This window comes from Macaca thibetana, chromosome 11 (genome assembly GCF_024542745.1).
Source record: "Macaca thibetana thibetana isolate TM-01 chromosome 11, ASM2454274v1, whole genome shotgun sequence".
NCBI lineage: Eukaryota > Metazoa > Chordata > Mammalia > Primates > Cercopithecidae > Macaca > Macaca thibetana.
The window spans coordinates 129035818-129060161 of NC_065588.1; the positions used below are offsets into that span (position 1 = coordinate 129035818).

The 24344-nt window shown below is 51.3% G+C and overlaps 2 protein-coding genes and 1 long non-coding RNA gene across 8 annotated transcripts in view; 2 read left to right on the top strand and 1 right to left on the bottom strand.

The window, feature by feature from the left end:
* The window catches only part of POLE (DNA polymerase epsilon, catalytic subunit), a 63266-nt gene extending 53811 nt beyond the window's left edge, over positions 1 to 9455 (bottom strand). The window contains exons 1-6 of the mRNA XM_050747791.1: positions 9382 to 9455; positions 2358 to 2499; positions 1528 to 1608; positions 1089 to 1133; positions 865 to 957; positions 408 to 562 (exon numbers count right to left, since the gene is read on the bottom strand). Coding sequence (XP_050603748.1) covers positions 408 to 562; positions 865 to 957; positions 1089 to 1133; positions 1528 to 1608; positions 2358 to 2499; positions 9382 to 9443 — 578 coding nt within the window. The 5' untranslated portion in view covers positions 9444 to 9455. The remainder of the gene's footprint in view (positions 1 to 407; positions 563 to 864; positions 958 to 1088; positions 1134 to 1527; positions 1609 to 2357; positions 2500 to 9381) is intronic.
* PXMP2 (peroxisomal membrane protein 2) overlaps positions 1 to 23946 on the top strand; it is a 44732-nt gene extending 20786 nt beyond the window's left edge. Inside the window, exons 2-6 of the mRNA XM_050747790.1 lie at positions 9778 to 9919; positions 11706 to 11819; positions 14861 to 15023; positions 19722 to 19841; positions 23580 to 23946. Coding sequence (XP_050603747.1) covers positions 9798 to 9919; positions 11706 to 11819; positions 14861 to 15023; positions 19722 to 19841; positions 23580 to 23648 — 588 coding nt within the window. The 5' untranslated portion in view covers positions 9778 to 9797 and the 3' untranslated portion in view covers positions 23649 to 23946. The remainder of the gene's footprint in view (positions 1 to 9777; positions 9920 to 11705; positions 11820 to 14860; positions 15024 to 19721; positions 19842 to 23579) is intronic.
* Positions 13841 to 14523, top strand: LOC126930584 (uncharacterized). Of its 6 annotated transcripts, none has more exons than XR_007717628.1 (3): positions 13841 to 13923; positions 14267 to 14322; positions 14438 to 14523. It is a non-coding gene; the product is annotated as an uncharacterized LOC126930584 (long non-coding RNA). The 6 variants fall into 6 exon arrangements; XR_007717629.1 differs by lacking the exon at positions 13841 to 13923 and adding an exon at positions 13944 to 13980; XR_007717630.1 differs by lacking the exon at positions 13841 to 13923 and adding an exon at positions 14001 to 14037.
* Positions 23947 to 24344: the final 398 nt, after the last annotated feature.

Below are 24344 nucleotides of genomic sequence, written 5' to 3' on the forward strand. Positions count from 1 at the left end.
ACAGTGTTTGGTGTTCTAGACTTCAGTTTCCGTGGACGATACCCAAGGTTCTCTGGAGAAGATGTGCTGTGTAAATCTCAGCACTTAATGAAATTCACAGACGGATTGTGTTAGGGCAGCAGGATGAGGGATCTTCTCCCTCTAAGGTGACTTTACTATTACAACCACTCAACTTTAGAGCCATAAGCCCACCCCTCCACAGGAAAAGAGCTAACACGTAAAATGTAACCTGGGAAGCCACTGTTTTATTTAACACGGAACATACAAAAATCTCTACCTAATTGCTCAAGTTTTCCGTATCAAATAGAGCCAGCCATTAAGGTAACTTTATTGCTACGTGTTCCTGTCTCCTGTCCATCTTGTAGTTCTGAACCAGCTGATGCTTTGCTCACAAGAGCAGAGTTTACCTGGAAAGCAGAGCTGTGTACGCGTCGCTGGCATGATCCTGCTCCCTGTTCTTCTTCACGGCAGGGGAGATCTCCTTCCTGACTTTGACAAGATCCTCCACGGTGTGGAAGGACAGCTTGATGTAATTTCGCTTCAAACCCACCAAGTGATTTGGCTATAACGCAAAGAGATCACGTTCATTGGTTAAAGAGAAACAGGACTTTATGGGTGAGAGGGTAAACACTCAAAGGTAAACACATAAGTCAAAGAGTTGGCGACTTCAAGGCACCTTGTCCAACTCTGCATGTGGCACCAACTAACACCACTAGAGCTCTTTGAAAGGAATTTTATAGAGGGTCACCACACTGCCCCATCACCCAATAGATGACCTGAATTTCTACCTCTTCCAATCTCACCTGCTATGGACAATGTAGATCCTGGCCTCATTTACCCCTGGAAAGTCTGGGTGATACTTACCAAGTCCAGATCCTCTTTGGGGACAGTCTCCACTTTTGCAATTTTGCCCTGAAACTTCTTGGAGAGAAAAGATGAAACTTCTCGCTCACAACCCTAATCAGGATCAGAAAGAAAAGGCTTTCCGTTGGTAAAATACATTTCCTTCCTTGCCTATTTCCCAGTTGCAAAGCCCACCACAGAATGACACACTGGTCGTCTGACCTGAATCTATAAAACACACTTACCTTTCTGGTTGCAATGTAGAAATACGGTTTATAAGGCAAGGCCACCTGTAAGAGTCACCAACCCATCCAGGGGCGACGAGAAAGAAAAAAGGGAGAGAAAAGTGAAAACAGACTGCTTGCTCCTACATCCCATGAACAGCCTAGGGCCAGGGCAGCCTTGACCTTGGTAGCTCTTAAAGCATAACAGGAAGTCAGAATGTGCACTTATCACAGGGGCAAGAACCTGAAAGACAATACTGCTCACCAGTCTTCCTGAAGTGGCTTCTCTCAGGACATCTTACATGATGACTGATGTGGCTTCCAGGGCCCGAGTTCTGGTGGGCTATGGGCTGCTCTCCCACGCCCTCCCTGACAGTCACAGAGCTAGATGAACACCCCTCATTTTGGATCCGGCTGCTCACTGCAAGTGGGTTTTAGCTTCTCAGGGTCAGGGGCTTACCTTAAATCTGCTTCCGTCATCTTGAATAAAGTAGTAATCCACTGCACTGACTAAGCGTTTATCTTCATCTAAAATCTCGGTCTACAAGAGAATCAGTCAACATAGGCACAAGATCATCCTCTACACAGTTAAAGAAACTTTCCTCCTACCTTTTTTTTTTTTTTTTTTTGAGACGGAGTCTCGCTCTGTCGCCCAGACTGGAGTGCAGTGGCGCGATCTCGGCTCACTGCAAGCTCCACCTCCCGGGTTCACGCCATTCTCCTGCCTCAGCCTCCGGAGTAGCTGGGACTACAGGCGCCCGCCACCACGCCCGGCTAATTTCTTTTTGTATTTTTAGTAGAGACGGGGTTTCACCGTGTTAGCCAGGATGGTCTCGATCTCCTGACCTCGTGATCCGCCCGCCTCGGCCTCCCAAAGTGCTGGGATTACAGGCTTGAGCCACCGCGCCCGGCCTTTCCTCCTACCTTTTGGGAAACAGTCCCTCTCATCTAGGTCTTTACTCCACCCCTACGTTTACACTACCAGCCTTATTTACAAGAACCATATTGTAACAGACTCCAAACGGGGATTTCTCTCCATTTCTCCCTCATAATCCTTGAAAGCTTTATTCTGATGGCTAAAAGGGATGCCCATCACCTCTGGCTTCTCACAGTGGCTTCTGTGTGGCCCTTAATGACGTTAAAGAGGAAAGGAGAGCTGGGAACCTTTACATCTCCCACCCGATCCACTCAAAGTTCCCCCATGTGTCCCTCACTCTTTAGATAAAGACCATGCTATGACAAGAAGGGGTGCAGCCATACTCCTAGGTGGGAGAAGGACCGAGTGCTTACAGGATGCATGTTAATGAGCCAGCCTGTCTTCTCACCAGGCTCTTTCAGCCGCTCAAAACCAAACCGCAAATCCATCTTATCTGTCCACTGACTCCGTTCCAGGCGCTTGAGTGCTGAGACTGAGGAAGTGGCGCCATCATCTCTGAGTGAAAGAAGGGAACCCAGTGCTTACAGTTTGTAATGCCACCTATTTCTGCAACCCTCATCCCACCTAGTGTGTTTCAGATATGACAGGGTAGATATATTCTTGAAAAACCCTGAGCTTGGCAAAAAGGCTCATTAAAATAAAAGGACTCGTTGGAAAAACACAATTAGGGGAGGCCCTTCAAAACCTGTTCAACTTTATAACCAGAATGCTAACAAAAACAGTAATCATGGCTAGACACTGCTGCCTCTTGGAGCACTAAAAATGCATAAAACTGGCCAGGCCCAGCGGCTCACGCCTGTAATCGCAGCACTTTGGGAGGCCAAGGCGGGTGGATCACTTGAGGTCAGGAGTTTGACATCAGCCTGGCCAACATGGCAAAACCCCGCCTCTACTAAAAATACAAAAATTAGCCAGGTGTGGCGGCGTGCACCTGTAATCACAGTTACTTGGGAGGCTGAGGTAGAATTGTTTGAACCCAGGAGGTGGAGGTGGCAGTGCTAAGATTGCACCACTGCACTCTAGCCTGGGCAACAGAGTGAGACTGTGTCTCAGTTAAAAAAAAAAAAAACCAAAAACCATAAAACCCAGCATTGTACTCCTGGTCATTTTATCCCAGAGAAATGAAACCTCATGTTCATAGCATGTTTATTCATAACAGTCAAAAACTGAAAACAACCCAGATGATCCTCAGCAGGTGAAGAGTGAACCTGGAAAACACATACCATGGAATACTACTCAGCAATGAAGAGGAATAAACATTTCCCTTTTTTTTTTTTTTTGAGAAGGAGTCTCACTCTGTAACCGAGGCTGGAGTGCAGTGCCATGATCTCAGCTCACTGCAACCTCCGCCTCCCAGGTTCAAGCGATTCTCCTGCCTCGGCCTCCCGAGTAGCTGGGATTACAGGCAGGCACCACCATGCCTGGGTAATTGTTGTATTTTTAGTAGAGATGGGTTTCACCATGTTGGCCAGGCTAGTTTTGAACTCCTGACCTCAAGTGATCTGCCCACCTCAGCCTCCCAAAGTGCTGGTATTACAGGCGTGAGCCGCCACACCTGGCCAAATAAACTTATTGATACGTACAACTTGTATGGACCTCAAGGGAATTATGCTAAGTGAAAAAACCCAACTTCCCAAAATTATACACTTTTTTTTTTCTCCTTGAGACAGAGTCTCACTCTATTGCCTAGGCTGGAGTGCAGTGGTGCAATCTCAGCACACTGCAACTTCTGCCTCCTGGGTTCAACTGATTCTCGTGCCTCAGTCTCCCAAGTAGCTGGAACTACAGGCGCACCATCACACCCAGTTAATTTTTGTATTTTTAGTAGAGACAGAGTTTCACCATGTTAGCCAGGCTGGTCTCAAACTCCTGAATTCAAGTGATCCGCCCACCTCGGCCTCCGAAATTGTTGGGATTACAGGCGTGAGCCACCGCGCCTGGCCCCAAAGTTATACACTTAATGATTCCATTTATAAACTATTTTTGGAATAGTATTTTTGAAATAAAATTACAGAGATAGAGAGCAGATTACTGGTTGCCAGGGATGAGGGGAAGGGAGGAATGGAGGTGGTTATGGCTATAAAGGGGTAGTATGAGAGATCCTTTCAACAGACTGTTCTGTATACTGATTTTGGTGGTAGTCGCACAAATATACACATAATAAAACTGCACAGAACTAAATACATATACAAGCAAAAGAGTGCATGTAACACTGAAATGATTTGAATAAAAACGAGGGATTGTCAGGCCAGGCGCAGTGGCTCACGCCTGTAATCCCAGCACTTTGGGAGGCCAAGGTGGGTGGATCACCTGATGTCAGGAGCTCGAGACCAGCCTGGCCAGCATGGCAAAACCCCGTCTCTACTAAAAATACAAAAAATTAAAACCCAGCACTTTGGGAGGCCAAGGCAGGTGGATCACGAGGTCAGGAGATCAAGACCATCCTGGCTAATATGGTGAAACCCCGTCTCTACTAAAAATACAAAAAATTAGCTGGGTGTGGTGGTGGGCACCTGTAGTCCCAGCTACTCAAGTGGCTGAGGCAAGAGAATGGTGTGAATCTGGGAGGCAGAGTGGAGCCACTGCACTCCAGCCTGGGCAACAGAGCGAGACTCCAGCTAAAAAAAAACCAAAAAAATTAGCCGGGCATGGTGGGGTGGGCCTATAATCCCAGATACTCAGGAGGCTGAGGCAGGAGAATCATTTGAACCCTGGAGGTGGAGGTTGCATTGAGCCAAGATTGCACCACTGCACTCCAGCCTGGGCGACAAGAGTGAAACTCTGTCTCAAAAAAATAAATAAAATAAGATAAAATAAGATAAAATAAAATAGATGGGTTGTCTCAATGTCAATTTCCTAGTTGTGACAATTGTACTCTAGTTACACAAGATGTTAAGGTGAAGGGATATGGGAATCTCTATCATTTCTGACAACTGCATGAGAATCAATCTACAATTACCTCAAAAAAAGGTTGAGGACTGGGCACAGTGGCTCACGACTGTAATCCCAGCACTTTGGGAGGCCAAGGAGGGTGGGTCACTTGAGGCCAGGAGTTCGAGACCAGCCTGGCCAACATAGTGAAACCCTGTCTCTACTAAAAATGCACAAATTAGCTGGGCATGGTGGCACGCACCTGTAGCCCCAGCTACTTGGGAGGCTGAGATAGGAGGATGGCTAGAATCTGGGAGGCAGAGGTTGTAGTAAGCCAAGATCGTGCCACTGTACTCCAGCCTGGGCGAGACACTGTCTCAAAAAAAAAAAAAGCTTGTTTTATTTTCTTAAATGCTCCAAAACTAGAGAGTGCAGATGCTAGCTTATGATCACTAAGATGATGAAGATCCAAGTGGACCTCTGAGCACAGGAGAAAAGAATAACCTGCCACAAGCTGTGAACTGTGCAAGGCCAAGGATGTGCCTCTCTGTAGAGGGAGCCCAAGTATAGGAACTCATGAAATTTTGAAAAACAGAGCCAACAGGACACATATCTGTGCAACACTCCAGCTAAGAGCTTTTTCCTTTCCTATGAAAGAATGTAATTCTAATTCTACTCCTCTGTTCTGATTCCCCTTGCCTAGGAAAACTACCACATTTTACTAACATAATTTTCCTATTTACCTGTTGCATGTGAACTAATCAGGGTTATAGAAACACCTGCTGCAACAAAATATATCTTAAAAATTTAACATATCCTTCCGGAGTGCATGGTCCAGACATCAGCACAACCAAATGTGGATAAAAATGGGTCATATTGTTCTGTATGAGAGCAACAATCTTCACTGACTGGGAAACTGAACTTTTCATGTGCCTTTTTGTCTTAATGTAAATCAATGAGTGGGGGTGGTAAATACATATTCCCTGTTGCAGAAGCAACAGATTCCCACGACTGCTTTCTGGCCTTGGCCATGCAGGCATGTACAGATACGCTAGGTCTCATGTTTTGCTAGACTGCTCTCCTAGGCAGTGTTACCCTTAAGGCTGTCCCTGTGGTCTTCCAAACAGGGCAAAACGTGTTATTCCAATAATCCAGGTATCAAAGGTGTTCTTTCCCCAACGAATCACAGACACTCGGTCCTTTCCTTCTACCACCTCTCATTTCCCAGGACCTGATTCCAGTTCATTGCTATTATATGTTTCCTAGAATACCAGTTCTTGATTAAACTACATGACCATTCCGTTTCTGACATCATTAGATTTCTCCATAAGGTGAGAGTGTTTCTAAAATATCAGTGTCACTGTGTAAAATACCACGGACCCTATAGATCCACTTCTAAAAATTTATGCCAAGAAAACTGATGTGCAGAAAGTAATTATTTTACATATAGAAGTTCATTACAGGTGTTTTTATAAGAGAGGAAGAAAGAAAACCATCCAAAACAAGAGCAGTTAAAAAAAATTTTTTAGGATTTAAACCAAGCCTGTGAAGAACTCATGTCTTTAATTACATTATAACCCCAGTTGTTAATTTATAAACAGAAATGGACAGAGAACTGCTTCTTAAGAAAAACCCTTCCTGTCAACTTTCTTTTAGAACAAGATAAAAAAAAGAAAGGAAGACCCTTCCTTTGTCTGAAGGTATTCCTTCATCTCCATCTGAAGAGCAGAATGACCATATTCCAAGACTGGGATCCTTACTTCTCATGAAAGATTATAACCACTTGTTGTAGGCAGGCAGGATGACACCCCCCACAAAAGACCCACATCCTAATCCCCCAAACCTATGAATGTTATTTTACAAGACAAAAGGGACTTTGCAGATGTGACTACATTAAGGGCCTTGAGATTCTGGTTAGCTGGGTGGGCAAGAATCCTTGTAGAGTGAGGCAGGAGAGCCAGAGTCAGGAAGGAGAAAGGGATGGGAGAGAGACGGTAGTGGGGAGAGCAGATGCAACCTTTGGTTCTGAGGATGGAGAAGCAGCAAGGAAACAGATTCTCCCCCTGGAACCATCACAAGAAATATAACCAACCAGACACTTTCATATTACGACTTCTGACTTCTAAAACTGTAAGAGAATAAATTTATATAAGTTACTAAGTGATCATGTGTTACTGCAGCAGCAGGAAACTGATACGCCACCATACTGTATAATAACGGTTTAATCTTTTAAGTATTTGGATGCACCTGTAATAAAAAAACCAGAAAAACTATATTCCAAACTTTGCTAGAGAACAGCCTCAGTTCTGAGGCCCAAATCTTTACCAAAATCAAGAGTGAATGAAGTGCTATTTATGAGGCATCACCACTTAATGGGGACACACGGCCCTCTGTGCCACTGTCCTCCAAATATCCTTGTCTCAAGTAAGCTGGATTAAGTGGACTAGAAAACTGCTCACTGGGACCATATTTTCTCCCAAAACTGTTTTCTCTGAGCTGTGTATCTCACTTTTAATCCAGTGACAGTAAGAATTCTGAAAAATGGGGATAACAGTCACACAGAGAACTACCATTGACTGGTTACTATACCACATTGTCCTAGTACTCCACATACGCTCTCATTCAGTTTTCACGACAGCCCCTAAGAGGGAGGCCACCGGTGTCCCCATTTCACAGAAGAAGAAATGCAGCACATAGCACCCACTGCTTCCTGGGGCACACTCACGTCCCAGGACTGTTTTAAGGATGAGATGAGGTAACCCACATACGGCATATAAGGTAAAAGCCATCACTTGTACTTATCCCAGCTGCAGCCTTCCCCCTGCCTGGAGGCTGTCACTGAGCTTGGGGCAGGGCAGTGGAGTGGAGAAGGGGAGGGCAGTACTGGTCCTGAACCAGGGCAGTCAGTGAACGTCTCTAAGCAACAAGTTCCAGCACACAAGGTAGATACTAAGGGTACCTACCCTCTCCAGGGCTTGCCTGAGGATCAAATGGGACTATGGATAGACAGCGATTAGCACAACAGCAGTTAGGGATCCTTACTAGTCGGTTTCTCCTCTGGGAAGAATTTTGTTCAGCTAAGTGTCTGTAAAAAGCTTCGCGTTCTCACGTTTTCTTTTTCTTTCTTTCTTTTTTTTTTTTGAGACAGAGTTTCGTTCTTTGTTGCCCAGGTTGGAGAAAAAAGGCGCCATCTCGGCTCACCGCAACCTCTGCCTACTAGGTTCAACGGATTCTCCTGTCTCAGCCTCCTGAGTAGCTGTGATTACAGGCACGCGCCACCACACCCGGCTAATTTTGTATTTTTTTAGTGGAGCCGGGGTTTCTCCGTGTCGTCCAGGCTGGTGTCGAACTCCTGACCTCAGGTGATCCGCCTGCCTTGGCCTCCCAAAGTGCTGGGATTACAGGCGTGAGCCACCCCGCCGGGCCTCACACATTTTCTGCTTATGGCAGAAGGTCAGGTCTCTGGTCATGTTTACCATTTGCTGTGGCCACCAAGTAGCCGCGTCTTACCCTTGTTCTATTTTTTTTGAGACAGTGTCTGGCTCCGTCGCCCAGGCTGGAGTGCGGAGGCCCGATTCTGGCTCACAGCAGCCTCGACCTGCCGGGCTCAGGTGAACCTCCGGCCTCGGACTCCGGAGTATTAATAGCTGGGACCTCAGGCGCGCACCACCAGCCCGGCTAATTTTTCTTGTTTTTACAAAAGAGAAGGGCCGGGCGCGGGGGCTCACGCCTGTTATCCCAGCACTTTGGGAGGCGGAGGCGGGCGGATGACCTGAGGTCAGGAGTTCGAGACCAGCCTGGCCAACATGGTGCAACCCCGTCTCTACCAAAAATACAAAAACTAGCCGGGCGCCGTGGCAGGCGCCTGCAGTCCCAGCTACTCGGGAGGCTGAGTGAGGCAGCGGGATCGCCTGAACCCGGGAAGCGGAGGTTGCAGTGAGCCGAGATCGCGCCACTGCACTCCAGCCTGGGCGACAGAGCGGGACTCCCTGTCCAAAAAAATAAAATAAATAGAGGAGAACGGGTCTCGCTCTGTGGCCCAGGCTGATCTGGAACAGGATCCTGGGCTCCAGCGATCTGCCCGCCTCGGTCTCTCCCAGCGCCGGGCCCCCAGGCACGGTCCCCGGCCCGGTCCCTCCCCGCACCCTCCCCAGCCACGCGTCCACCCCGCAGGGCCAGGCCCGGGTCCCGCCGCTCTCATCGCCCCCGCCGCGCGGCAGGCCCCAAACGCAGCTGCGCGCAAGGCGAGGCCCGAAAAACCTCAGGAAGAGCCGAGCAGGGGAAGGCCGCGCGGCCCGCCTCGTTTCCCCGCGGGAAGCCGCGCCCGTAGCGCCTCCGCCCGCCCCGGGCCCCTCGGTCGGCTGTCGGGGCGCGCAGCCCTACCCCTGTCAGGCGCGGCGAGTGCGGGGCCCGCGTCTCCCTCCCGCCTCGGCGGCGCCACCCAAGCCCGGCCCCATGGCATCCTCCGAAGGGCCGGCCCGAGGGCCTCAGGAGTGCGCCCCTCACCTGCTGGCTTCGCCGTCCGCGCCCGGGTCCGCGCGCCGCCGCCAGCCGCTCCTCAGGGCCATGGAGCCGCAGGCTACACCCTCTGTTTCGCGGGAGAAATTTGGCGCGCTCCTACCCAGTCTCGCGAGAGCCGTAAGTGCCGCCGTCCATCAAGAGGCGCGCCCCGCCCCTCGCCCGCCCCCCGAGACGCTCCAATAGGCGCCGGCGCCCGGCGGGGGAGGTGGCCGGCAGGGACCGGGGAAAAGTGTGCGGAGGCGCGCGCGCCGCACCGTGGGGTTGGGACCGGGCGGCGCTGCGGACCGCGGTGCGGCCGGAAATGTCAGGCCTTCCCCATTCCGCGCTCCGCGTCTCGGGCTCCGCGCCCGGCCTGCCTGAGGTGGGGTCGATGCCCCCGGCAGCGCGGCGCTGGGGAGGCGATGGCGCCGGCCGCGTCCAGGCTGCGGGCCGAAGCCGGGCTCGGGGCGCTCCCGCGGCGGGCGCTCGCCCAGTACCTGCTTTTCCTGCGGCTCTACCCGGTGCTCACCAAGGCGGCCACCAGGTGAGCGGGGGCGCGGCCGGCGCGGGAATCGGACGCCGCCCCCGCCCCAGGTCGGCCGCAGTGGCGCGGGGCCTGGACAGGAGCGCGGGGCCGGGACCAGTCTGGGGGCGCGCCCGGGTCAGAGCCCCCGCAGCGGGCGCCCTCCGAGCCGGTGCTGAACTTCCCGCGGCGACACCCGCGTCCCCAGTCAGCGATTGTGAGGCGCCTCGCGGATCCCGCCCTCCCAGCGCGTGGAGGGCCCGCCCGGACCCCGGGGGCTCGGCGCTGAGGTTCCACCCAAGGACCCGACAGGGGCGCCGCGCACCCGGGGAAGCCACGGCCAGGGGAGCGCGTCCTCACGGCGCGGGTGCAGACAGGGCCGAGGGAGCGGGTCTGCGGGGCGCGGGTGAAGACACGGCCAGGGAGCGGGTCCGCATGGCGCGGGTGGAGACACGGCCAGGGAGCGGGTCCGCATGGCGCGGGTGGAGACAGGGCCAAGGGAGCGGGTCTGGGGGACTCGGGTCCGCACGGCGCGGGTGGAGACATGGCCAGGGAAGGTGTTTTTTGAGAAGGTGACATTGAACAGGCTGTGTAAAGAAGTGGAGCAGAGGCTCCCCTGGCACAGGGAACAGCAGGGCAAAGGTCCCTGTTAGGTTTTGAAGGGAAGGCCGGCGTTAAAGAAAGGCTGGGAGAGGTGCAGCTTGGACTCAGTCCCGAGGGAGGGAAGATCTGTGTGTGGAGAACGTGAACCCTGAGCAAGAGGCAGGAGATGTGAAGGGAATCGCCAGGGATCTGATCCAGAAGGTGTCTAGGTCCGTGCTAGGAATTTTGGATTTTATAGTCCAGAGAGCTTCTCAGAAGGCAAATACAAACCAAGGCCTGGAGGGAGCCACTGGGCGTGTTCCACATTTTTATGGAAATTTTTATTGTGCTAATTGTAGATTCACAAACAGTTACAAGACTAATATGGAGAGATCCCTTGTACACCTTCCCAGTGTCCCCCATTGGTTACATTCTGTGAAACTGCAGTGCAGTATCAACCAGGGCATGGCATGGACACAGTCCACAGATCCTATTCAGATTTCTCCATTTTTCTTGTAGTTGTATCTGTTCTGTACAGTTTTATCACATCTGTACGTTCACATGTTCACTACCACAGTCAAAATGCAGAACAGTGTCATGATAGGGCCGTCCTGTTGCCCTTTCATAACCACACAGCTTCCTTACTCCCAAACTGCAAAAGTTACAGTATAACATCACAGCCAGGAGGTTGACATTGATACTGGAAAGCCGCTTGTCCTTATCTATGTATGTAAGTCCACTGTCTCCACCTTTTTTTTTTTTTTTTTTTTTTGAGACAGAGTCTCGCTCTGTCGCCCAGGCTGGAGTGCAGTGGTGCGATCTCCACTCACTGCAAGCTCCGCCTCCAGGGTTCACAACATTCTCCTGCCTCAGCCTCCCCAGTAGCTGGGACTACAGGCGCCCACCACCCTGCCTGGCTAATTTTTGTATTTTTAGTAGAGACGGGATTTCATCGTGTTAGCCAGGATGGAGTCGATCTCCTGACCTCGTGATCCGCCCACCTTGGCCTCCCACAGTGCTGGGATTACAGGTGTGAGCCGCCGCGCCCTGCAGTCTCCACCTTTTGATACAAGAACTATACATTGAGCCCCTTTAACAATAATTCCAACTCCCGCCGCTCCCGCATCTGCTGCATGGCCTCAGAACGGCCCTGCTCATTCACCTGTGGGAAGGGGACACCCTCCTGCTGGTCACTTCTGTTTTCTGATGACCTCCCTCTCCACAGTGGCATTTTGTCAGCACTTGGGAATTTCCTGGCCCAGATGATTGAGAAGAAGCGGAAAAAAGAACACTCTAGAAGTCTAGATGTCGGTGGGCCTCTGAGATACGCTGTTTATGGGTGAGTGCCATACAAGGGGTGGGTTCACCCTGTAGCCGCTGAGTGCAACCAAGCTGGGCACCAAAACCAAGTAGTTGGAGTACTCTCATTTATAATATGATTTTTTAAAAAACATTGTAGTAATCATCATGGGAAAAAACTCGAATGGTTCATATAGTTTGTATGGCATATATACACGTATGTGGTTTTTCTGTTTTTTCTTTTTTTTTTTTTGGAGACAGTCTCCCTCTGTCACCCAGGCTTACTGCAACCTCTGCCTCCCGGGTTCAAGTGATTCTCCTGCCTCAGCCTCTGGAATAGCTGGGATTATAGCCATGCACTACCATGCCCAGCTAATTTTTGTATTTTTAGTAGAGATGGGGTTTCACCATGTTGGCCAGGCTGGTCTTGAACTCCTGACCTCAAGTGATCCACCCACCTCGCCCTCCCAAAGTGCTGGAATTACAGCCTCATATTTGTGGTTTTATCATGTTTCTTTTTGATTGGATGGGTGGGGGCGACTGTCTTAATTGGGCTGGGAGGCAAACTTGAGGGCAAGTAACTCAACTTAAAGTCAGACTTCAGGATTCAAAAACCCTGAAAGCGTCCTCGACTGGGCTCATGGAATAGGAAAACTGACTCCAATATGACCAATTAGTTTTTATTGTTATTTTCATAGTGTAAATATCCAGAAAAGAAATGCTTAGGTACCCTCAAAAATGTCCAGTTTCTGAACCACATTCTGAATTGCAAAAGCACAGTGATTCAAGAGTTTTACCAATTTAATACACCCTGAGCTCTTGGCCAACAATAATGTTACAGATGGATTATTTGAAGTATTTTCCAACTACAGTGATTTTTTTTTTTTAATTCAGAATTCATGAAGATCATTTTTATGCTTACAAGCTTGCTAACTTGAATCATCATGGATTTTTCCATAATGTTTTTAAAGCAGTAATCCCCCAAGAGGGGCGGGTGACAAGATCACCTAGCAGGCCTCATCCAAGTACAGTTTTCCCATCCCCAGGACTTCAGTCCCCTTCCCCACTGAGAATCCCTGCATAGGCCCCATCCCCAGGACTTCAGTCCCCTTCTCCACTGAGAATCCCTGCATAGGCCACATAACACCCTGTGACCGAGTGGGAAAACACACTGAGAACCACTTATTTAAAGACTGTCAACGTCACAAGTTGAAAGACCCCACTTTTTATTGCCAAATTTTATGGAACTGCAAGGCCTCTTGTCCCAGTAGATGTGACAGCTGGTTCCATTCTCTCCCAAGCACACAGGGGAATGATTAGTAGCAATGCACGCAAGCCAGAGTGCAGCACCAGGTCCCGCCCTTGCCAGTTAGCCTAGCGAGTTTGATGAAAAGCTCTACAACCAGGGACATGTCTGATGATTCATTACTGAGCACCTTCTCAAAGCCAGGCCCTGTTCTGGGCACTGCAGTGGACAGAAGACGTAGCCTGCTTTGGGGAGCCTGCCTTCTAGGGGTGAAGAGAGGCACAGACTAACCTAACAGATGAGATAAGGACAGTGCTAGGCAGAAAAGGAACTAGGGCCTGGAATAAAGAGTGTTAGCACAGGCATGCATGCGTGCTGGGACAACCCGGAAGTTGACAGTATGAGGGGAGCGAGCCACCATGGCTAGGCAGGGAAGCGCTGGGCACCGATTCCACAGCAGGGGGAGCGAGCCACCATGGCTAGGCGAGGAAGCGCTGGGCACCGATTCCACAGCAGGGGGAGCGAGCCACCATGGCTAGGCGGGGAAGCGCTGGGCACCGATTCCACAGCAGGGGGAGCGAGCCACCATGGCTAGGCGGGGAAGCGCTGGGCACCGATTCCACAGCAGGGGGAGCGAGCCACCATGGCTAGGCGGGGAAGCGCTGGGCACCGATTCCACGGCAGGGGGAGCGAGCCACCATGGCTAGGCGGGGAAGCGCTGAGCGCAGAGTCCACGGCAGGGGGAGCGAGCCACCATGGCTAGGCGGGGAAGCGCTGAGCGCAGAGTCCACGGCAGGGGGAGCGAGCCACCATGGCTAGGCGGGGAAGCGCTGAGCGCAGAGTCCACGGCAGGGGGAGCGAGCCACCATGGCTAGGCGGGGAAGCGCTGAGCAGCAGAGTCCACGGCAGGGGGAGCGAGCCACCATGGCTAGGCGGGGAAGCGCTGAGCAGCAGAGTCCACGGCAGGGGGAGCGAGCCACCATGGCTAGGCGGGGAAGCGCTGAGCAGCAGAGTCCACGGCAGGGGGAGCGAGCCACCATGGCTAGGCGGGGAAGCGCTGAGCAGCAGAGTCCACGGCAGGGGGAGCGAGCCACCATGGCTAGGCGGGGAAGCGCTGAGCAGCAGAGTCCACGGCAGGGGGAGCGAGCCACCATGGCTAGGCGGGGAAGCGCTGAGCAGCAGAGTCCACGGCAGGGGGAGCGAGCCACCATGGCTAGGCGGGGAAGCGCTGAGCAGCAGAGTCCACAGCAGGGGGAGCGAGCCACCATGGCTAGGCGGGGAAGCGCTGAGCAGCAGAGTCCACGGCAGGGGGAGCGAGCCACCATGGCTAGGCGGGGAAGCGCTGAGCAGCAGAGTCCACGGCAGGGGGAGCGAGCCACCATGGCTAGGCGGGGAAGCGCTGAGCAGCAGAGTCCACAGCAGGGGGAGCGAGCCACCATGGCTAGGCGGGGAAGCGCTGAGCAGCAGAGTCCACGGCAGGGGGAGCGAGCCACCATGGCTAGGCGGGGAATCGCTGAGCACCAGAGTCCACGGCAGGGGGAGCGAGCCACCATGGCTAGGCGGGGAAGTGCTGAGCTCAGAGAGTCCACGGCAGGGGGAGCGAGCCACCATGGCTAGGCGGGGAAGTGCTGAGCGCAGAGTCCAGCAGGAGCAAGTCTGGTCTGTTAGAACAACAGAGCGCCCCTGAAGCTGACTTGTCTATACAGACCTGTGTGGCCAATACTGAGGGACATTAGGAAGCAGGGCTTAGGACCTGGGATTTGGGGGTGAAGCTAGACCAGAGAAGAGCACACCCAGAGAACCACAGCCTGGCTCACACCCCCCGGGGGCCTCAGATTCTTCTTCACAGGGCCGCTGAGTCACTTCTTCTACCTCTTCATGGAACACTGGATCCCTCCAGAGGTCCCCCTGGCAGGGCTCAGGAGGCTCCTCCTGGACCGCCTCGTCTTTGCACCGGCCTTCCTCATGTTGTTCTTCCTCATCATGAACTTTCTGGAGGTGGGTGTCTGCCGCAGCACTTACTGCAACTCTTCGTTTAGCACAGGGATTCTTCACCTGACATTCCTGGCAGAGTTCAGAGGGTCTGCAAACTTTTCACTCAAATTGAAATTTTGCCTTTTCCTTTATGAATACAGGAAGCAAACGTCTAGTATTGATTGGCAGGACCTGTTTGTACCCAGTACAGTCACTTTATTTATTTATTTATTTATTTATTTATTTATTTATTTAAAGGCAAGGTTTCACTCTGTCACCCAGGCTGCAGTGCAGTAGCACAATCACAGCCCACTGCAGCCTCAAACTCCTGGGTTCAAGCAATCCTCTTGCCTCAGCCTCCCAAGTAGCTGGGACTACATGTGTGTGCCACCACACACAGCTAATCAGATATTTTTATATCACATATTAGTTGTTACAGATATCTCGAAATACCATTTATGCTCATTACTACTTGGACCTGCCATTAGAGGTCTTGTCACTGTGTAAAGAAAAAACAGGCCGGGTGCAGTGACTCATGCCTGTAATCCCAGCACTTTGGGAGGCTGAGGCCGGTGGATCACCTGAGGTCAGGAGTTTGAGACCAGCCTGGTCAACATGGCGAAACCTCGTCTCTACTAAAAACTACAAAAATTAGCCAGGCATGGTGGTGGGCGCCTGTAATCCCAGCAACTTGGGAGGCTGAGGCAAGAGAATCGCTTGAAGCCGGGAGGCGGAGGTTGCAGTGAGCTGAGATTGCGCCATTGCACTCCAGCCTAGGTGACAGAGCAAGACTCTGTCTCAAAAAAAAAAAAGAGAAAGAAACAGTGCCGGGTATAGTGGTGCACGCCTGTAATCCCAGCACTTTGTGAGGCCAAGGCCAGTGGATAGCTTGAGGCCAGGAGTTCGGGACCAGCCTGGGCAACATGGCAAAAACCAATCTCTCCAAAAATTAAAAAATGAGCCAGTGTGGTGATGTGCACCTGTAGTTCCAGGTATTCGGGAGGCTAAAGTGAGAGGATCCCTTGAGCCCAAGATGTGGAGGCTGCAGTGAGCAGAGATCGCGCCACTGCACTCCAGCCTGGGTAACAGAGCAAGACCCTGGTTCAAAAGACAAAATAAAAAAATAGAAATAAACACATTAGTTTGTCAAAATTTCTTCTGAATATTTTGATAACTGTGTTTCAGTATTACTGGTTCCTTTGTAGTCCTATTTTATTTATTTATTTATTTATTTTTAATTATTATTTTTTTTGAGACAGAGTCTCACCCTGTTGCCCAGGCTGGAGTGCAGTGGCGCGATCTTGGCTCACTGCAGCCTCCACCTCCTGGGTGCAAATGATTCTCCTGCCTCAGCCTCCTGAGTAGCTGGGATTACAGGAGCCCGCCACCACACCCAGCTAATTTTTGTATTTTTAGTAGAGATGGGGTTTCACCATGTTGACCAGGCTTGTCTTGAACTCCTGACCTGATGATCCACCTGCCTCAGCCTCCCAGAGTGCTGGGATTATAGGTGTGACCCACTGCGCCTGGCCATATTTTATTTTATACATTATAAAACATGATTCTGAGAAGGGGGTCCACAGGCTTCACTAAACTGCCAAAGAGATCTGTGGCACAAGAAGTTTGAGACCCCTGATGATGACACAGAAGCCTGTGCAAGTTCTGGGCCTGGAGGTTCACCTACCGGCATAATCCCAGTTGGAATCCAACACGTGGGAGACGTGTTCACCTGCACTCAGCAGATGTGTCTGTTCTGACTGTCCCACCTTCCCCGTTGACGAGCACCTTCAAATCCTCACCGTCTCTAGGAGCACTGGCCGGGTGGTGCTGTGTGTCTGAGACGTGTCACCTTCTTTTTTTTTTTTGAGACGGAGTCTCACTCTGTCGCCCAGGCTGGAGTACAGTGACGTAATCTAAGCTCACTGCAACCTCCGCCTCTTGGGTTCAAGCAATTCTCTGCCTCAGCCTCCGGAATAGCAGGGATTGCAGGTGCCCGCCACTACGCCCAGCTAATTTTTTTGTATTTTTAGTAGAGGCGGGGTTTCACCACCAGGTTGGTATTGAACTCCTGACCTCGTGATCACCCGCCTCAGCCTCCCAAAGTGCTGGGATTACAGGTGTGAGCCACCGCACCCAGCGTCACCTTCTGTCCTGAAAGTAATTTGTTTTAACCAATCACTTCTCCATACAGAAGTTCTAAAGGTTCATGTATTCAAATATGACATTATTTTCCTTCATGCCTTTCCTTACAGGAAGATAACAGAAATATTCTCCTATACTTTCCTCTGGTATCCGTATGGTTTTACTTGTGTACAGTAGGAGACAGACGTCTGTATGGATTTTTCTACTTACATAGCAAATTTTCTCATTACCATTTATTGGGCAATCCCCAGTATTTTGAAATATTCTCATTTCCAGCTGTACCGGCAATTATCTGGACTCTTTGTTCTTTTGCTGGATTATTTTCTTTTTTTTGAGATGGAGTCTCACTCTGTCGCCGAGGCTGGAGTGCAGTGGTGCAGTCTCGGCTCACTGCAACCTCCACCTCTCGGGTTCAAGTGATTTTTATGCCTCAGCCTCCAGAGTAGCTAGGACAACAGGCGCCCACCACCATGCCCGGCTAATTTTTGTATTTTTAGTAGCAATGGGGTTCCTCTGTGTTGGCCAGGCTGGTCTCAACCTCAAGTGATATGCCCACCTTAGCATTACAGGTGTGAGCCACCGCACCCAGCTTTCCCCCTTACTTTAAACAAGAAAATATTTAAGCATTTCTTTAAAATTTTTTATTAGTTTGTATATACTTAGAGGGTACGAGTGCAAATTTCTTATGTGACTGTGCTGTGGTGACGTCTGAGCTTTCAGTTCCCATCACCCAAGTAGTCAGTGGTGATTTTCAACCCTCCTGCCCTTGCCACCTTTTCAAGTCTCTGGTGTCTGTTATTTCCCTCTGTTGGTCCATGTGTACCCACTGTTTAAACCCCACTTATGAGTGAGAACATCTGCTGAGGCAGGAAGGTCACTTGAGCCCAGGATGTCGAAACCAGCCTGGGCAACAGGTGAGACCCCTTCTCTACAAAAAAATTAAAAATCAAAGGGTTGTGTTGGCACATGCCTGTAGTCCCAGCTACTCAGGAGGCTGAGACTGAGGCTTGATGCCAGGAGGTTGAGGCTGAGTGAGCCGTGATCACACCCACTGGGTGCACTCCAGCTGGCGTGGGCAACAGAGTGGAGACGGCGAGACCCTATCTGGAAAAACAAAAGTGGGAACAAGCAGTGTTTGACTTTCCATTGGTGAGTTGTTTCGCTTGCGATAATGGCCCCTGGTTCAGTCTATGTCACTGCAAAAGACATGCGCCTTTTTTTTTTTTTTTTTTGACACAGAGTCTTGCTGTTTTGTCCAGGCTGGAGTGTAGTGGTGCAATCTCATCTCACTGCAACCTCTGCCCCCCAGGTTCAACAATTTTCCTGCCTCAGCCTCCCAAAGTGCTGGGATTACAGGCTTGAGCCACCGCGCCCGGCCGACCTTTTTTTTTTTTTTTGAGGCAGAGTTTCACTGTCTTAGCCAGGGTGGAGTGCAGTGGCGCGATCTCGGCTCACCACAACCTCTGCCTCCCAGGTTCAAGTGATTCTCCTGCCTCAGCCTCCTGAGTAGCTGGGATTACAGGCACACGCCACCACGCTCGACTAATTTTTGTTTTTTTTTAGTAGAAACTGGGTTTCACTGTGTTGGTCAGGCTGGTCTCAAACTCCTGACCTTGTGATCTGCCCGCCTCAGCCTCCCAAAGTGCTGAGATTCCAGGCATGAGCCACCGCGCCTGGCCACTTGACTTTTTAATAATAGCCATTCTGACTGGCGTGAGGTGGTATCTCTTTGTGGTTTTAATTTGCATTTCTCTGATGATTAGTGATGTTGAATATTTTTTCATATGTTTCTTGGCCACTTGTTTTTCTTCTTTTGAAAAATGTTCATGTCCTTTGCCCAGTTTTTTAATGAGGTTATTCATTTCTTTCTTGTTAAGTTGTGTGAGTTCCTCGTAGATTCTGGATAACAGCCCTTTGTAGGATGCATAATATGCATATATTTTTTCCCATGCTGTAGATTGTCTGTTGATTGTTTCTTTTGCTGTGCAGAAGCTTTTTTGTTTAATGAAGTCCTGTTTGTCTGTTTTTGGTTTTGCTGTATTTGCTTTTGAGAACTTAGTCACAAATTCTTTGTCTTTGGCTGACGTCCAGAGGAGTTGCTCCTAGGATCTTCATGGTTTCAGGGCTTGGGTGCAGGTCTTGAATCCACCAGCTGACATTTAGAATCAACTTACTGGGGTCCTTTTTTTTTTCCCGTAACTCCTAACAAGTTTTGATTGGAAAGACATCGACTTTGGAGGTTATTTGGGAGGAACTGACAGCATAGCTCTGAGTAGCAGTTCTGGTGCCCAGGGCCAGCCTTGGGAGTCACCTCCTCCAGTTGTCCTCAAGGAGTGATGGGCCGGGACACACATCACCCCCAGCGTGAGCAGGCTGCTGTCTGGCATCTCACTGATCATTTTCCATCTTACTGGTTGGCTCCTTAGAGCCGCAGTGCTGAGTACACGTGTGTGCTGTCTGCATACACACAGAACAAAACCCAATAGCAGTTTAAAAACCATCACGTTAGGGTTTGGGTGCCCGGAATTCAGTTCTGATGGGCAGTGAGATTGTTCACCACCTGCCTTCCCTCCTTTGCAGGGGAAAGACGCCTCAGCCTTTGCTACCAAGATGAGGGGGGGCTTCTGGCCAGCGCTAAGGATGAACTGGAGGGTGTGGACACCAGTGCAGTTCATCAACATCAACTACATCCCTCTGAAGGTAAGGGCCACGGGGCTCAGCCTCTGCCAACATTACTTTCTGTCAGCATTTTCCTTCCTTCCTTCCTTCCTTCCTTCCTTCCTTCCTTCCTTCCTTCCTTCCTTCCTTCCTTCCTTCTTTCCTTCCTTCCTTCCTTCCTTCCTTCTTTCCCCTTCCCCTCTCTTTTTTCTTTTCTTTTTCTTTTTCTTTCTCTTTTTCTTTTTTGTTTTCTTTTCTCCTCTTTCTGCTGTAGTTTCCACTGGACTTGGTTTCACCGTGTCTAGACTCCTCAGCCAGCCTTGGATTTTGCCCGTGACCCTGAATCATTGCTAGTTCTGGATTCAGGAAGCAACACACAAGGGTGTCCAGAGTGGGTGTCTTTGCCTCTTCCGTTTGTTCAGCAAATTCTCATTAAAAGCCCCCATGCCAGGGATGCCCTTGAGTTTCCTAGCCTTTGAAACATTCCCAGTTCCAGGAGTGTACATTCAGGCAACTTGAATCTATGCTCCTGGGTTGCAGTCCTCAAACTCAACCCAAATAAACTCTAGTTATACTTAGAAAAAAAAGACCGTCACAGTAGCTCACGCCTGTAATCCCAAAACTATGGGAGGCTGAGGCGGCCAAATCACTTGAAGCCGGGAGTTCGAGACCAGCCTGGCCAACATAGCAAAAACCCCATCTCTACTAAAAATACAAAAGTTAGCTGGGCATGGTGGCAGGTGCCTGTAGTCCCAGCTACTCAGTGGGCTGAGGCACAAGAATCGCTTGAACCTGGGAGACGGAGGTTGGAGTGAGCTGAGATTGCACCACTGCACTCCAGCCTGGGCAACAGAGTAAGACCCTGTCTCAAAAAATAAATAAAATGTTAAAAAGAAACAAAGCATTCGTGGTCCCTGGGCTCATGAATTACAGCTGAGCCTGAAGGCAGGCACTGTGCGGCCATGGGTCCTGCCGCTGACCTGGAAGGGCTGCCTCACCTGGACGAGGGGTGGGCCTGTCCAGATGCAGAGTGAAGACCTTCTGGGGAAACTGAGCGTTTCCGCTATCCTGTGCATGAAGGAGCTGCTGTGGGGACTGAGTCAAAGGTGTCAGATTGGGGCTGGGCTGGTGGAGGGAGGCTGGAGCCCCAGGCTCTGCCACGGGGATCAAGTGTCTTTATGTACAGCCGGGGTCCCCAGGACCACTCCCACACTGGGAGGATGGGGTGCAGCGCCCCCTGCAGCATGGCAGGACACCCCAGGATGCTGCAGGAGGAGGCCTGGCAGAGTCTGCAGGAGCCACGTGCTTCCCTCCCCCACAAGGTGTGCCGCCCATCAGGGTTTTACTGGCACTCGTGGGCAGGCATCCCTGCCTGCTGCCCCAAAGCTCCAGACCCCTAGAAAGACAGCAGCTGTGTGGAGCCCGCGTTGTTGGTGCAAACAGTCCAGACACAGGGCCCTTCTGGGAAAGGTGGGTACCATCCCAGCCCAGGCTGCCGCTAGGGAGGACCTGGACAGGCCTGCAGTGGCTGGATCTCAGCTATAGAGAGCCTTCCTGCATTAGCACCAGCTCTGAGCCCTGCCCAGGAGGGAGGAGAGAACCAGGGTGACCCCCGAGGGAGAGGAGGGAGGCGGCCCAGTGTGCACACACACTGCACACACCACAAACACACACACCAGGAAGCAGCAGGAAAACGGGCGCACATAGACAGGACAAAGAGGCGGTTCACCCTTAGCCAAAGTTGCCAGGAGTTAAAGCAAAATAAAAACAAAATTTCCTTTGGCTTTAACAGTGGCCCTTCCCAGAGCAATTTCAGCTCCATGGGGCTGAAGCCAGATTGCTTTGAAGAGTGGGTGGGAATTATTTTAAAACTCACAAGTCTAGAACATGATCTCAAAGTTTGTGGAGACCAGGCATGGTGGCTCATGCCTGTAATCCCAGAACTTTGAGAGGCCGAAGCAGAAGGATCACTTGAAGCCAGGAGTTTGAGACCAGTCTGGGCAACATAGTGAGACCCCATCTCTATTTTATAAAAATGAATTTGAAAAAGTTTGAGAGGAGGTGAGGAGAAGCGATGGAAGAAGGCTGGGTGGTGGAGGGGGTTCTGACACTCAAGAGATGCGGACGTGGTGGGTGCAGACGTGAAGCTGCTTGTGGGATGGGCAAACACCCATGTCCAGAAAGAGCGGCTCTGCGGGGTCCCCTAAGGAGGCAGGTGGATGCGAGTTCCCCGCACACTCACCATGGTGCTTGGGACAGAGGCCCCACCCTCTGTGATGACAGAGGAGAGAGAAAGGGACAGCTGAGCGGAGAGGAGAGTGGGACATCCTGCCTCAAGCCCCTATGTGCCTCTCCTCTGGAGGGCCAGGGGCTGGCACTGAGGGGAGAGGAAGCCAGGTGGGCATTGTGAGGGGATACAGAAGGGGCAGGTGTGGCCACATGGAGGGTGGGAGGATACAGAAGGGGCAGGTGTGGCCACATGGAGGGTGGGAGGATACAGAAGGGGCAGGTGTGGCCACATGGAGGGTGGGAGGATACAGAAGGGGCAGGTTTGGCCACATGGAGGGTGGGAGGATACAGAAGGGCAGGTGTGGCCACATGGAGGGTGGGAGGATACAGAAGGGGCAGGTGTGGCCACATGGAGGGTGGGAGGATACAGAAGGGGCAGGTGTGGCCACATGGAGGGTGGGAGGATACAGAAGGGGCAGGTGTGGCCACATGGAGGGTGGGAGGATACAGAAGGGCAGGTGTGGCCACATGGAGGGTGGGAGGATACAGAAGGGGCAAGTTTGGCATGGAGGTGTGGAGGATACAGAAGGGGCAGGTGTGGCCACATGGAGGGTGGGAGGGCACGCTGACTGCAGGAACAAAGACTTCTGGGCAGAGGGGCCTGGAGCTTGTCCAGCTGTGGTCAGCATCTGGGGAGGTGAGAAGGCAGGAAGGATAAAGAATTTTCCAGGGAGTGTGACTGAAGAACAGTAGGCTAAGGAAGCTATAGCCATAGGCCACCGGTTCTTGGGAATTTAGAGAAGGAAGTAGAGACAGGTGAGAAGACAGACTGGCCGGGAGCATGGAGGATCTGGGATGGAAGAGGGGAAAGCCAGGAACCTGCGCCTCTGAGCAGCGTGGGGGCAGAGTTGCCATCCTAGGTGTGTGCAGGTGGGTGAAGAAGCGGCATTCATTCAGCAAGCGTTTCCTGAGCAGTGGCTGTGTGCCGTGCTGCCAGACTCGGGGACGCGGTGACTAACCGGACAGACAGGCTGCTACTTTCATAGCACCACATGCCAGGGAGAGACAGCACCGGGCCAGGGAATTCTGGGGCAGGGTGAAGCTGCTGAGTCACCAAAGCAGGGCAGTGGGATGGCGATGGTTAGAGAGTAGGGAAGGTCTGGGGCCCCTCCCCTGTTCGTCAGCTGTGTCCCCCGAGGAGGATGCAGCCACCTGCATGATGGCTGGTCCTGGAGTGAGAGAGGCCGAACCAGGAGCTAAGGTGTGCAGTGAAGTGGGAAAAAGGAGCGTGACTTGGCTTTGGGATTCCTGGGCCGCTGTAGCCTGTGAACACTGTAACTAGGGGACCATTTTTCTTCTCCACTCTTCTCTGATAGGGGCCTAGCACAGCGTTTGGTACAAACAGAGGCTCAGTAAATGCAGTAATGGATGGGTGGTTGGACCAGCCGACAACCCGTTCAAACGGGTAAACGAATGACTGGGTGACTGAGGCTCGATAACTGGCCACGGCCTCCCACTGACCGTGGTCCATCGGACTGTTCTTTTTGGCAGTTCCGGGTGCTCTTCGCCAACCTGGCAGCTCTGTTCTGGTATGCCTACCTGGCCTCCCTGGGGAAGTGACGACCGCTGGGAGAACATCAGATGCACTGTGGACGTGGGTCTGGGGGTCTCACCTGCCCAGCGAGAGCAGAACCAACCCAGTCAGGACGTCACTGCCTCTAAATCAGGTGATTCAAGATGCCCGAAAATGATGGATAGAGAAACAGAAATCTCTTAATGTCAGAACCTTGTGTTTTAAAAAGGCAGTCGCTGACTTCAGCTGGTGCTGCCCCAGAAACTTAACATTTAGTAGAGGCAATTTCAATTGTTACTGTGGACCGAATTAGGATCACAATAAACAATAATGTAGGCTCTTCAATGGTGACTTTAATCTCTCAGAACAATTGCTGTTGCTTTGAAAGAAATGCATAGCCAGATTTTTTTAAATTTTCGTGTGTGTGGTACGACACATAAAACAGAAAATTTACCACGTAGCTGGTCGTGGTGGCTCATGCCTGTCATCCCAGTACTTTGGAGGCAGAGGCAGGAAGATTGCTTGAGGCCAGGAATTTGAGACCAGCCTGGGCAACACAGTGAGACCTCATTTCTACAAGAAAAAAAAAAAAATACACACACACACCCCCCTGGGACATCTTCCTGCCGCAGCCTCCCAAGTAGCTAGGATTATAAGTTCCCACCATCACACCCAGCCACACCTGGCTGTGTTTTTTTTTTTTTGTAGAGATGGGGTCTTCCTGTGTTGCCCAGGCTGGTCTT